We start from the raw sequence: 14,305 nt of genomic DNA, 5'->3' as shown, positions 1-14,305 counted from the left end.
GTGTCCCCAACAGACACAGTGCTGTCAGTCCTCGTCTCCTCCACTGGATAAACCTGTTATCATTTGCAGCAGGTTTAACTAGTGTTATAACTTAATCAGAGGAATCATGAATTTGAATTTTGGCCACATGGCCGCAACTGATAAACAAGCTTTACATTGTAGTGTAAAGTTAGAGACCTTTGCATTTCAGAAGGAAATGGTCGCACTCAGGCAGACTCAGAGTAAAGCAGTGCACACTGATTTGACTGGTGAATGAGAGACGGTGCAATCAAAAAGATCCCACAGAAAATTTGCTTAAACTCACCAGCGTGTAAAACTAGAGACTGATGATTGAAAACTCTTGCACATTTTATGTGAGCTAGGCTTAATCTGGGTCAACATTATCTCCTTTTTCTCCTCTAATGGAGGCTGGTCCAGTATGGTGAAGAAGATAAGAAAGAAAGTACTGGGAAATACTGCTCCTTTACATTTAAAAACTGGCTCTCATTTCATCTACCACTTCTAGGTCATTTCACTGTTACTAAGTATGAAAACAAACTATTCAACCTCAGCTGCTGTGTTCAAGTCAAACATAGTTTTCATCTGTAAAGATTGCTTACTGTGAAAAAAATATTTAGCATCTTAAGAAATTTTTTTTTTTTGGGGGGGGGAATAGTTTTTAACTAATCTTTTGCATTCAAAATAAGAATCTATTATTTGACTAATCTTATGTGTAGTTTGGCATTACATTTGGCTTAGCTTAAGATTCTGTGCATATATCCACTGTGTTGGCCTGTCTTCACATGTCGATGTTGTGTAAATGTTCAACTGTTAGAGGAGTAAGATAAACAGCTGACAAGGTCAAATGTGAGATGTCCGGATTATTGCGTTCTGGCAAAATGAACATTTGCTGGCAAATAAAACTTGAGGCCACGCAGACCCTAAAAAGGTCTCTGTGACCCAGAGTTGGACCTGTAAATAAACTCTTTAATCTCAAACTGTGACCAGCACACTGATCTTTTATTGTAGTTTCATCTCCTTTCCCACCAATACAACTTCTTATCAAGTTTCTCAAAATTATATTACACATAACCAAAAAAAAATGAAGAGTAGGAGGCTGATACAACATAGGAAGGGGCTTTTGAGATCTCATGCCTACATGTAAATGTAGCAGCAAATATAAATCATTCACTTTAGAGCTCTTTGGGTAAAACTGGGATCAAACCATGGCAAAGTCCTTGTTTTCTATAGATAAGAACCTTGTTTAACAAACACACTCCAGTGGATGTACTGGGGGCAACTCAGGGTTCAGTATCTTGTCCAAGTATGCTTCAACATGCAGAATGAGGAAGTTTGGGGCACAAACCACAGACTTTCCGATTGGTAGACGACCCAGTCTGTCTTATGAGCCACATTCACCCAGTTAAGAAGTACATATGGAGAAGGTGTGAAACAGCTAATGATCCAAAGCATACCACATAACCTGTAAAACATACTGGAGTCAGTGTGATGGCACTGGGACACTAGTGTTTGTTGATGATATGGCAAAGGGCAGAAGCAGCCAAATGAATTCTAAAGTTTTCAAAGATAGTGTCTGCCCAAATCCAGCTAAACACAGTCAAACTGATTGGGGGCTTTTCATAATACAGATGGACAATGACCCAAAACATACAGCCAAAGCAACCCAGGAGTTTATTAAAGCAATGAAGTGAAATATTCTTGAATGACACACTCAGTCACCTGATCTCAACCCAAGTGATCACGCATTTCACGTGTTGAAGATGAAACTTCAGACAGGAAGGCCTGCAAACAAACAGCAACTGAAAGCTGCTGCAGTAAAGGCCTGGCAGAGCATTAAAAAGATGGAAAACCAGCATCTGGTGATGTCCATGAGTTCAAGAATTCAGGTTGTCATTGCCTGAAACCAGAAATAAACATTTTATTTTCAGTTATTTCATTTGTCCAAATAGTTTTGAGTCCCAGAAATGACGGGATTGTGTTAAAAATGCTTTAGTTCCTCAAATTTTTATGCAGTCTTTTTTGTTCAACCCAGCGAATTAAAGCTGAAAGTCTACCATTTGACTGCATCTGAGTTGTTAAATTTAAAATTCATTGCGTTAATGTACAGAACCAAAATTAGAAAAAAAGTAGCCTCTCTCCAAATATTTATGGACTTAACTGTCACTGCGAAATCAGGCTGCACTGACATGCTATCAGTTTGGATCCATGCAGTGTTAGTTTTAAAAACATTTGGTGACAGATACAATTTGAGGCTATGAAGACCTTTAAAAGGTTTGTGTGACCCAGATTTTGGATTTGTCAACAGATATTTAAATGTTTCTGACTGTCGAAAGTTGCTAAGCTCTGATTGGTGGTTTTTTTGCCCGAGGAGGTGGGTTTATAAGAAAAAAAAAAACTTTAGGGTTGGTAGCAAATAAATGGTACAGCTGACTGAAACTGTGCACTTTGGAAGTGTCCAGATCAGACAGCTGAGAAACCATGGCAAAGTTCTGGAGTGCCAAATTTTTCATGGCACTAGCTTGGCTAGGCTCTTTAGCTGGGACAGAGGTGGAGGCTCAATACGTTCCACCATTCGTGCCTCCTCCGTGGCAGAAACCCCAGGACCCTCAAGTTCCACTGTACCGTCCTCCTCCGTGGCAGAAACCCCAGGACCCCCAAGTTCCACCATTTCCGCCTCCTCCTCTTCCAAAGCCCCAGAACCCTCAGATCCCTCCACCATACCGCCCTCCTCCACCGCAAGATCCTCAACAGCCTCGACCTCCTCCTCCACCTCCGCCATACAATCCTCCTCCATGGCAGAAACCCCAGGACCCCCAAGTTCCACCATTCCAGCCTCCTCCTCTTCCAAAGCCCCAGAACCCTCAGATCCCTCCACCATACCGACCTCCTCCACCGCAAGATCCTCAACAGCCTCGACCTCCTCCTCCACCTCCGCCATATCAGCCTCCTCCATGGCAGAAACCCCAGAACCCTCAAGTTCCACCATTCCAGCCTCCTCCTCTTCCAAAGCCCCAGAACCCTCAGATCCCTCCACCATACCGACCTCCTCCACCGCAAGATCCTCAACAGCCTCGACCTCCTCCTCCACCGCCATATCAGCCTCCTCCGTGGCAGAATCCCAAGAAACAACCTCCGCCTCCACCTCCACCGCACATCCCTCCTATACCACAAAATCCCCAGCAACCTCGACCACCTCCCCGGCCATTCCCTCAAGGGCAAGTCCCACCTTTTCCTCAAGTATCCGATGATTACTTTCCCCAAAAACCAAAAGTCCCACAGAATCAAAAGTTGCCTCCGACGCTGCCACCTGCTCAGAGCTGTGATGTGGAAAGAAGTGTGAGAGTCCCATGCGGAACTACTGGTATTTCAGGTGCTCAGTGTGAATCCATAAAATGCTGTTTTGATGGCAATCAGTGCTACTTTGGAAAGGCAGGTGAGGTTTCTTTGGTTTGTTTTATCTAATAAATGGCTTATATTAATTGATCCAAAGCTGTTGTCAACAAAACCTTGAAGTCTGATTACACTAAAAATATTCAAGTAAAAGTGGTGTTCTTAATCTTTATGTTGTTTACAGTTTGTCAGCAACATCAAATCCTTTATCTGCCAACTTTTTTTTTTATCACCAGTGACTGTCCAGTGCACTCGGGATGCCCAATTCGTTGTTGTTGTCGCCAAAGATGTTACTCTACCCCACCTTGACCTCCAGACAACCTCGCTGGCAACAGGTGGTCCTGGCTGTTCATATGTTGACTCCAATTCAGCCTTTGCCATATATCAGTTTCCTGTTACTACCTGTGGCACTACCTTTATGGTAAAACAGTGTATTCTCCTACTTTTCCACCAGTCAGGCAGGGTATATTTGTAAATATTGTTATCTTACCAACCACGTTTAACCTTTTGCAGGAGGAGCCTGGTGTAATAATCTATGAGAACAGAATGACTTCCTCATATCAGGTGGGGGTTGGGCCTCGTGGATCTATTACCCGAGACAGTCACTTTCAGTAAGTAAACATTTTAGAGTGTCCTGACATTAAATTAAAGTTTTGGACTGTGTAGCATGATATCACTTTCTTTTTCAGCTTCATCTTCCAGTGTAGGTACATCGGCACCGATGTTGAAACTGTGATTGTAGAAATCCTACCGTTACAAAATCCCCCTCTGCCAGTTTCTGCTATGGGACCCATTAATGTAGTCTTGAGGTTGGCCAATGGACGATGCCTTACAAAGGGTTGTAATGAATGTAAGTGTATTCCAACTTAAAAGAGTCCATTCGTTTGCAAGATAATGTAAAATCTTGTAATAATAATTGACGTGTCTGCTCTCACAGTGGATGTGGCCTATACTTCGTTCTATACGGAAGCAGACTACCCTGTGACCAAAGTCCTGAGGGACCCTGTGTACGTGGAGGTTCAGCTTCTCAAAAAGACAGATCCGATGCTTGTCTTGACTCTTGGTCGCTGTTGGGTAACCACAAGCCCTTTCCCTCACTCCTTCCCCCAGTGGGACATTCTGATAGACGGGTAAATAAGATACCAGTGTGCTCAGTCCTGTTTGTGACAACATGTAGAATTTTAATCAAAATGTATTTAATGCTAGATTTTTGAAGAAAATAATTTTATTAATATTTGGGAATGAAATAAAGACATGGTTTTGATAAATCATCCAATAATCTAATAAGCTGAAAGGTTCGTCTGTAGTGGACACACAGTATATTATTTATAATCGATCTTACCCGTAGCTGGTATTGCTGAAGACAAAAAAACTGTTGGCTAGTGTTCTCTTAAATAAAATTGTTCTCCATGCACTCCATCCAGATGTCCATACCGGGATGATAATTACTTGTCCTCACTGGTACCAGTGAGTGCTAACTCTGGCCTGGACTTCCCCAGTCATTACCGGCGTTTCGTTTTCAAAATGTTCACCTTTGTGGGTTCCTCAGTAAAGGACCAGAAGGGAATGGACCCACTGCATGAAAAGGTAATTAGTACATCAGTTTGAGCAGTGTTTCTGCACTAACTAAATATTTTTCCCTTTTAACCAACACGCTTATCCTTATTCCTTCAGCTGTACATTCACTGTAGCACAGCCGTGTGTGTTAGCGGACAGTTTGTCAGCTGTGAGCCAGCATGCCACAGGACAAGTAAGATATAAATTCATAGTCTCTAAGATTCAAATGCAAAATGACCTTCAATCTGATCATGTTTCTATTTCCATGTGTAGAGAGAGATGTCGAGGCTGAAGACCAAAAGACGAATGAACCAAAGACTGTGGTTTCCTCTGGGCCACTGATCATGACTTCTCCCGAGCAGTTGACAGCTTGACCTCAAGAACTTTGCTGAGAACAACAAGTTAAAAAAAAATCTGCAACATGAAACGGTTATTAGTAGTATGAAGTGGAAATTAGATTATAATGTAGGAGAAAAGAATTCAAGTGTGCTGTAGGAAGAAATATGTCTAATGATGTCATTGAGATTTATATTAAAGAAGTATTGGCTCCAACATGATGCAAATTAGTTTGTTTTTTGCTTGTACTATACCTTTTTTACCAGTGACATTCCTAAAAAGGAGAACCAATTTCTGTAGTACCCAAGTCATGCCTTTATAATGAATCCTACATAAAATACAAAAAGTCATCTTTCCCCAACCACATCCCTTTATTTTAAGAAAATTTTTAGAAAAGATTAACAGATAACAGACACCTTCCCAAAATGATTTTGGGAAGGTATCTGTTATCAAACAAACAAAAACAAAAAAACAAGATATTAGATATTGGTTCACAGCAAATCTGTAAGCAGGTATATGGACTCAGAATGCAGAACTAAACTCACAATCACAGCATTATAACTGGTAAACAGGTGACAAAAACCAAAAGCTAAACAACAGATCCTGAGACATGACAGATTGGGGAGACACAGGGACGATGAGATGAACGTGGCAATATGGAGGCAGAACACATAGAGACCAGACGGACAGGACTGGGGAGATCAAAAGTAAACAGAAATTAAATAAATTTGCAACGTAATTTATGTTCCAAATTATAAACTAAGGTGAAAATTGTGCAGAAAGTTTAAAATCTTCAGAAAGATTAGCGTAATACACACTCACCAGTCACTTTGTGAGGTATACCTGTTTAACTACTCGCTAATGAAAAAATCGAATCAGCCAATGGCATGACAGCCACTCAATGCATTTAGGCAGGTGCAAGTGGTCAAGGTGGTCTGCTCAAGTTCAAACTGATCATCACAATGGAGAAGAGATTATTTAAGAAACTTCGAATGTGGCATAGTTGATGGTTCTAAACACGCTCGTCAGAGTATTTCAGAAACTGCTGACTTACTTGGACACAAATATCTCTCAGGTTTACAGAAAATGGTTGGAAAAATCCAGTGACTACATGGAAAAATTATGAAGAGAGAGATTTGATGTCGGCTGTAACATTCAGATGCCAGTAGGATAAGATAATAAGGTGAGAGATTCTAAGGTGCTCAATCCAGTAAAGCACCTTTTGGATGTGGTTGAATGGGAGACTGTCACACATGTATGTGCAGCTGACAAATCAGCAGTAACTCCGTCATGTTATCATGTTAATACGGACCAAAATCCCGGAGTAATTTTCAGCACCTCATTGAATTTACCTTATGAAACAGCAGTTCTGATGACAACAGTGGGTCCAACCCAATACTAGCAAAGTATAGTTACTGAAGTGTATGTTATAAACTGAAAAATAAATAATAAAAATTGTGCCTTTTCAGTGTGCTTAAAAAAAAAAACAAAAAAAAAAAAAAAAAACACACGAACAAATACTGGTAGAAGAAAAATAAAATAAATGTTAAAGCCCTCTATTTAAAGTAACATTAGTAGACTACAACAAAAACATGAAGGAATAAGGCTGCTTTAAACTGTGACATGAATTTTACAAAATATATTGATGAATGTTCAGAGATGCTGGTGCAGTTCTGAATTTAAATCACAAATGTATTAATAGTGTAACGCTAGTAAATGCAATAATTTGGTCTTACATATATTAAATCTTATTTAGTAACAGAGGAAACAGAAAACAAATGACTTTCAGATATTTTATTACAAAAACAAATTCTAAGTATATATTTGCCATGTTTGAAAAGGCTTCTAACAATCTGTAACACTGATCATACAAAAGCTGTGGAACCTCAGTTCTCCATGATACAAAGCCTGAAAGCTACTTAACTGGAGCTCAAAGGTATGCACTTTCACAGGTTTTCAGCTTAAAATGTACACTTGAAACTGAGAATGTAATTCCAAGAAATCCAGCTGTCAGAGTTTTACCACACAGCAGTAAACAAAGTAACAAACAAAAAACAAACAAAGCACTGATGAAAACTTTACTGGACTGCAGACAGTGTGTGGAAAAATGTTTAAATAACAGAAGTAGTGAATGTATGAAACAGGAAAAGGTTTCATTGCAATTAACAAGCTCTGAATTTTAGACTGTAATGCTGTATTTATTATAATAAATCAGGATCGGTATGACAGCACAAAACATTTCACTAAGCTGAAAAATACAGAAAAAAAGACATCAGTCAAAAACCCACCAATGAAATATCAACAACCAGCAATGACTTTTACAGGTCTGATATATCTTTGATTAGACATACCTTCTGATTTGTGAACAACTGAGTAAATGAAAGGACATGAAGGAAACCTAAGAATTTCCACATAAAGTAACAGTGTTTGCCAGTTAACAGTAAAATATGAATAAACACATCATCACAGATCGCTGATTGTCTTGCAAGTAAATTTGACTTCATAAGTGCTGGTTTTCCTCCCGTACAAAAGTTACTAATGGAAGCAGTGTAGCGGACCATCACTGAACATCATACGAACATTTTATTGGCACAGCCGAAAGGTCTGGTGTTTGCATTTAACAGCAGCAGTGGAGTGTTTATTATGCCGCTCTATACAAAAAAAAGCCATTTAATTTTATGGATGTAGGTTTTACCAACAAACACACACACATGAAACTAAACAAAACAAAACCAACAGCAAAACGTGCACACTGAACTTCTGAGTCCCACGTTGCTCTTTTCCTGCTCAACAGTGCTGAATCAGGTGAAACGCCGTGCCAGCGTTACCACTCAGCTGAGCGTCTCTGCATCAGTCAGACTTGTCCTTCTTTTTGCCTCCCCCTATAGGAACTTTGCTGGCTACTGCGGAGCCGACAGCAGTTACTCCTCCAGCAACAGCACACACTCCCCCTTTAACCAGTCCTACTCCCATCACAGGCACGGCGACTACGGAGGTGACAGCAGTTTTGGTGAGGTCCAGACCCTTTCCTCCTATCCAGGTCACACCGCCTACTGTTGCTCCCAAAGCTCCCTTGGTGGCACCGTATAAGCCCCCCGCCAATCTGCCGAACATGCCCGGCTGAGCCACTGGATGGTCCTTGTTGTCTGATTAGAAACATCAAAAATATCATCTTACATTTTTTTTTTTTTTTTAAATCCTCTGAGCCATCCTGAACTATATTATACAAAATAACACTTCACCCACAGCAACAATTCTTGCTTCACATATAAATCTAAATTATTTGTGACATAATTGCACTAGGGCTGCCACAAACGATTATTTTGATAGTCGACTAGTCACTGATTAGTCGACTAATCAGATCATGCATCCATTGGACGTAAAGCGTACAGCTTATTGCACCAGCATGCATTTGCTCTTATATAACTATCATTAGTTTACAGCTTTAAGTGTTTAAGATATGTGCTAACTAAAAATAAAGACAAGATGATAGTTTATTACATTTTAATTAAATTTGCAGATTGTTCGGTGAAGTTTAATAAACTCAGCAGTCTGCTCCTTGCTATCTAAAGTATAACAGGACACTGGAGTATATTCTCGAGCATCTCACACTTCTGATAATCAGTTGTCTGCTTGACGTTTATTCAGCTGTGTAAAAACTATAACTTTAATCTCAGCCAAACCAATTTACTCAGGAACAAATAAAATACTGATAAAAGCCAAACAATAAGATTTTTAACTTATCTAAGTGACTTCCATATATTTAACCTGAGTAGCGAAAGACTGCTAACTAAAAATAAAGACAAGATGGTTTATTAAATTTTTATGAAATTTGCAGATTGTTTCGGTGAAGTTTAATAAACTCCTTGCTATCTAAAATATAACAGGACACCGGAGTATATTCTCGAGTGTCTCACACTTCTGATAACCAGCTGTCTGCTTGACGTTTATTCAGCTGTGTAAAAACTATAACTTTAATCTCAGGAACAAATAAAATACTAAAAAAGCCAAACAATAACATTTTTAAGTTATCTAAGTGACTTATGTATGTTTAACCTGAGTAGTGAGCCTGTAACCCCGGCTAGCTATCGAGCTAGTGGGTAACAGATGTCTCCGAAAACGTCGGAGAGCTTTTGAAAATATGTGGTGTCTTGATGAACTGAGCAGATATTTGAGGTTTACACAGCTACATCCTCGCTTGAAAATATGTTAAACGTTTATTTTGTGACCCAGAAAGAATAATAAGAGTAATATTAAAACTAAGTAGCTGCCGCCATTGTTGGAAACTGAGCTGGGCTGCGCTATGAATTCTGGGACACAGCTTCTTCTTCTTCGGGGTTTAACGGCAGCTGGCATCCTTGTACATGCAGTGCTTCTGTTTCAGTCCGTTATTACACTCTTAAATCCTACTACTTATTCCTGCGTCTTTTGTGATCTTACAAAGCTTCAAATGACATCAGTCGTTGACGATTTTGATAGTCGACGTAATCGTGACTAGTCGACTAATCGTGGCAGCCCTAAATTGCACCAGATGGCTGAGGAAGGAGTTTCGTCCTCTTAAAAAGGGAGTTTTTCCTTCCCACTGTTGTCAAGTGTCTGCTCAGAGGAGGTCATTTGATTGCTGGGTTTTTTTCCTGTATTACTGTAGATTCCTCTGCCTAAAAATATAAAGTGCCTTGAGGTGACTGCTCGTGATTTGGTGAGAGATATATATATATATATATATATATATATATATATATATATATATATATATATATATATATATATATATATATATATATATATATATATATATAAAATTAAAACTATCATGTTTATTAATGATTAATTTTTGTATTTTTGTTTATTTAAATATATAATCATTTAATCAAGATGTCCCAGAGCTCAGGCTGAAACCTTCAAATTACAATCTAATCAACAGCCATAATGATATTGTAACTGGTGGTTGGGCCTCAGGAGATAAAGCAGGTTATCCACCAACTGGACGCTAGCTTGATCCCCAGTTCCTCCAGTCCATATGCTGATGTGGCCCTGGGCAAGAAACTGAGCCCCAAATTGCCCCAATGCATCTGCTGGAGTCTCTGTGCGTGTGCATGTCTTTGCGTGCGTGCGTGCGTGCGCTTGCACGTGTGTGACTGTTACAAAAGCTCTTGAAGGCATGTGACAAAAAATGCAGTATAAGTGTGTGTGTGTGTCTTTCAGTGAAAAGTGCCTTGAGTGCTCAGTTAAGAGTATAACAGTTCCATTCTACCCCAAGTACCAGTCCTACTTGGGGTAAAAATTGCAATAAAATTTCTGATGAAATTTTAAAAAAGAAAAGAAAAAGAAAGGTGAACATTTTACTGACGCTTACATCCAGCAGAATTTATAAGTATAAGTAAATAAAAGGCATTTTCCATTCTTCTTTTCCAACGAGCTATTATAGTTAATGACACACTTCCTAATTTAAAATGTAAATCTACTGAAACAAGTTGGCACAAGCAGCAGCAGCAGCACTATAGCAGTGACACAACATTGTATTCAGTGACAGAGCAGAAGACAAATTTTAGCCCAAAATTAGCCTAGGTTGTGCTTTTCACTGGAAATTCAAAGCAAATAGCTAATAATAACAAACAAATACTAAAGTAATGTAACCTTATAACTCTTTAGGACCTGCACAAATATGTCACATGATAAAAAAATAAATGAAAACTGAAGTATTTTCTATACGTGGGATGAACCAGCTGTTTCAAAACCTGCTATTTCACCATGTAACAACATCAGTAATTTCCATCTACTGATTGCTTTTCCTGTCATATGAAGTGCAACTAGCAAGGCTCAGTGGAGTCATATGTTGACATTTGGGTCACACATCCACAGGTGTTAGCATCTCCTCTTTCATAATCTGGCTGAACTCAACGGTGTGTTTTTGCCTCAAGTGGTGAAAGAAGTTTGTTGTTGCCAGCTTTAGCAGAAACTGCTTTCTTGCATATTTTGCAAAGTACTGTGATATTTTAGAGGCGGTTGGAGTACCTCCCTTCCTAGGTACTAAATTGTCACTGGAGGCTAAAAGGAAGCTCTTGCTCTCACGCATCCCTGGCTAGTCTCTTTGCGAGTACCAAGAAACATAGAAAATATATCGTAACATGATATTTTTATCTATTTTAAAAATTTGTACCACTGTTATTGCCGACAATATCAATGATATCGCACAGCCCTACCTGTGTTTCTGTAAAAGTAACCGCTGTTCAAGATTTATTAGCTAAAAGTCCAATACAAAGAGTTGGACTTTGGCAGAGTAATGGTGACGCACCAACAAGAGTATAAATGTAGACAACACTGTTGCCCAGTACAGCAATGCTATTATAGAAAACATGTTGGCGGTGTGGAACAGCCATTACGACTTTCCCCCTTCATACGGGATATTTAATTATAACATTTCCCAGTTTTGACAAACTGTAGCAAAAGGACATGAGGATTTCAAACAGAGCAGTTAAAATCTCTTTGTTGTATACAGGCTACCCTGTGAACACCCGCTAATCAAATTTTAATAAAATTACAGTGCCCTTAATAGCTGATTCCTGGAGAAACAGCTAATCACTGTGGTAAAAACGGTCCTAATTACATATAATTTCCCCCACGTGTACATCTTTAACCAAACAGTGTGCTACTATGCTAAGCTTAAAAGACGTGTTAGCATACGTCAAAGGAGGTGTCCCGCTATACTTACCTGCAGCTGCTGGCTCATCTTCATGGCATGCAAGCATGTCCGAAGGCGCCTGCTCTGCCTGACTCATCTCTCTGGGAAAATAAGTGACACAATTACCAACATGTCACACAGCAACGCAGATATGAAGTGTACTGAACTACAGCTAAACAGAGACTGCCTTAACTTGAAAATCCCACTGAAACTATTGAAAGTTATCTTGTTACTGACTGAAGTGTTTCCGTGCATGTTGAAGCACGTTTAGCTGTAATGCTGAATGTGATAAGTTGCTGTATTTTCAGTTTATGTCCTTAACATTATGAACAACAAAGTACATAGTGCAAAACTGCTCCACCACAAACACGTTGGTGTAAGTTTTGACGTCTGTGACAATGTTTTGAGCTTACTGAAAGCCTTTCTTCCAAATAAAATATGTATGTATGTAAGACAGCCTACAAAGACAGCTTTAACTTACAACGTCAGTGTAAATAACTGGCTGCTGGATGCACAATGTGTACAGAAAATAAAGGAGCTTGCTTTGGGCGTGCTCCGTATCCTTAAAACAAGGCGGACCTGTTCAGGTGTTTCTCACAGAGCAGGTTAAAAAAAAAAAGCACAAAGAGATAAAATATGAACTGTGTACACCTTCACTCCAAATCACTCCAATTCTATTGTTGAATTCGTTAGTTAATTTGTGCACAACTATTTAAAGCATTTTCATGTCTGCACAAGCCTATTTCAGAACAGACGTTGGCCAAAACAACAAACATAATAAATAAAGGGCCATTTCAAAAACAGACCATTAAGAACTTATAAAAACCTGCTCAAAAGACATCTTCTTTAAATGGGTTGTAAACATAACGACGGATAACGGTTGAAAGCTGTGGTGGAAACAACTCTGTATAGGGTTCAAACAGATCGAGCTCTACGTGCAAAATGCGACAGTAACTTCCAGTCAGTACTCGAAGAGTACGCTAACTTGTATTACTAACCTTTATAACCGTCATAGTTGTGTGACTTATACGCGGAGCCTGAACGTCACGCGCTGATTAATGTTATTTTGTAGAATCTTCTAGCTCAAACGTCACATCTCTCCCCAGGGAAACGCCACTTTCAGCAGCTTTCTCCCGCTAATAGTCGACAGTGCGTCGTCATTTCTAAACTAGCCGTCCCGTATAAAGTAAGGGTCTGCGGTGTTTTCGCTCGGGAGTTGTTTTAAGGAAATATGGCTGAGGTGTTTTCCTTTTCTTCTTTTCAAAAGTGACGCTCGTGCTTCTGCTGAAGTTTTCATGGCTGACTGTCATCAAACAAACTGAATCCGAAACAGCTAACCCAACACTTACCTTGCGCGAGCGTACAGCTAGCAAAGAGAGCGACCCACTTTTGGGGAAGGCTGTGTTCTTTAAAAAAAATGACCACAGTTATTTCTAAAAGGACCAAAATCCTCAACAATGAAGCTGCTGATGGCGAAGCGAGCTTGTGTTGTCTGTCTGACTCTTTTTTTTTGGAGGAGGAGGACCTCAGTCTCCACCCATAAAAAAACAGACTTACGCACTGTTTGCAGATGGATCCCCAGCTGCTTCTCCGTGTGAGAAAAACACACGGCTCACAAATACTGGATCTAAAATTAGACTGTTCCTGTTTATAATTTTAGTCCACTTTTTGACATGTTTCCGAAATTAATTAGCATAATTTCATAATGCAGTGAGGCCCTTACGTTTAAGAACCTAAACAGTGTTTTCCGATTATATCTAAACGGTTAAGAAGTGTACAGGGGGTTGTTTTCACATTTAAAAAATGTTTTTATTTTGGATATGATTGGGAACACCGTATTTCGAAATATACATTTATATGTAGTAGAAACAATGGGTTTAAATAATACGCAGCCTCAAAACACAACCAGACTTTGGTGGGATGGGACACGGACATAAATACCTCGAGACCGCCTCCTCCCTTCGAGGCGGAAGTGACGTACATGTTTAGGTTTACCAGAGATCGTCTGTCTTAAATAGATGGTCACGTCTCACCTGAAAACAAATGCAACCTCTGTGCGTAAAGGCATAAGATAAGATAAGATAAGATAAGATAACCTTTATTAGTCCCACACGTGGGAAATTTGTTAAAGGTGAAAGGTGGTATGAAATATGATAATAAGCTATTAATTTTAGAAATATACACATTAAAAACTTAGTATCAACCGAACTGAAGTGAATAAGGGTATAGGTCCTGTATTTTAAATCTTGTCACAGAGTTTGTGAAAGTTATCCAAACATTTATCACAACATTAAGATAAGAGTAGTCCAGGGGTAGGCAACTCCAGGCCTTGTGTGCCCT

The 14,305-nt window shown here is 39.4% G+C and overlaps 2 protein-coding genes across 3 annotated transcripts; one reads left to right on the top strand and one right to left on the bottom strand.

Annotated features, from left to right (window-relative positions):
- Positions 1-2,478: 2,478 nt before the first annotated feature.
- Positions 2,479-5,321, top strand: LOC146664707 (zona pellucida sperm-binding protein 4-like). The gene is made up of 8 exons (XM_085411471.1): positions 2,479-3,433; positions 3,627-3,811; positions 3,904-4,001; positions 4,080-4,240; positions 4,328-4,520; positions 4,815-4,977; positions 5,065-5,140; positions 5,221-5,321. Exons 1-8 carry the CDS (start codon positions 2,479-2,481, stop codon positions 5,319-5,321), a joined length of 1,932 nt encoding a protein of 643 aa, XP_085267597.1.
- Positions 5,322-7,062: 1,741 nt separating this feature from the next.
- Positions 7,063-13,490, bottom strand: tmem263 (transmembrane protein 263). Of its 2 annotated transcripts, none has more exons than XM_085411924.1 (3): positions 13,315-13,490; positions 11,996-12,066; positions 7,063-8,429 (listed from the first exon to the last, which is right to left on the bottom strand). In XM_085411924.1, the coding sequence occupies exons 2-3, from the start codon at positions 12,060-12,062 to the stop codon at positions 8,134-8,136; spliced, it is 363 nt and encodes a 120-aa protein (XP_085268050.1). In that variant the 5' UTR covers positions 12,063-12,066; positions 13,315-13,490; the 3' UTR covers positions 7,063-8,133. The 2 variants fall into 2 exon arrangements, with proteins under 2 accessions (XP_085268050.1, XP_085268051.1); XM_085411925.1 differs by lacking the exon at positions 13,315-13,490 and adding an exon at positions 12,964-13,256.
- Between the last annotated feature and the right edge of the window lie 815 nt (positions 13,491-14,305).

Source organism: Rhamphochromis longiceps, linkage group LG7, assembly GCF_057381845.1.
Source record: "Rhamphochromis longiceps isolate RC_006_pf linkage group LG7, R_longiceps_female_GT1.1, whole genome shotgun sequence".
NCBI lineage: Eukaryota > Metazoa > Chordata > Actinopteri > Cichliformes > Cichlidae > Rhamphochromis > Rhamphochromis longiceps.
Note: the sequence above shows the minus strand (reverse complement) of the source record. Positions and strands in the feature narration are given on the sequence as shown.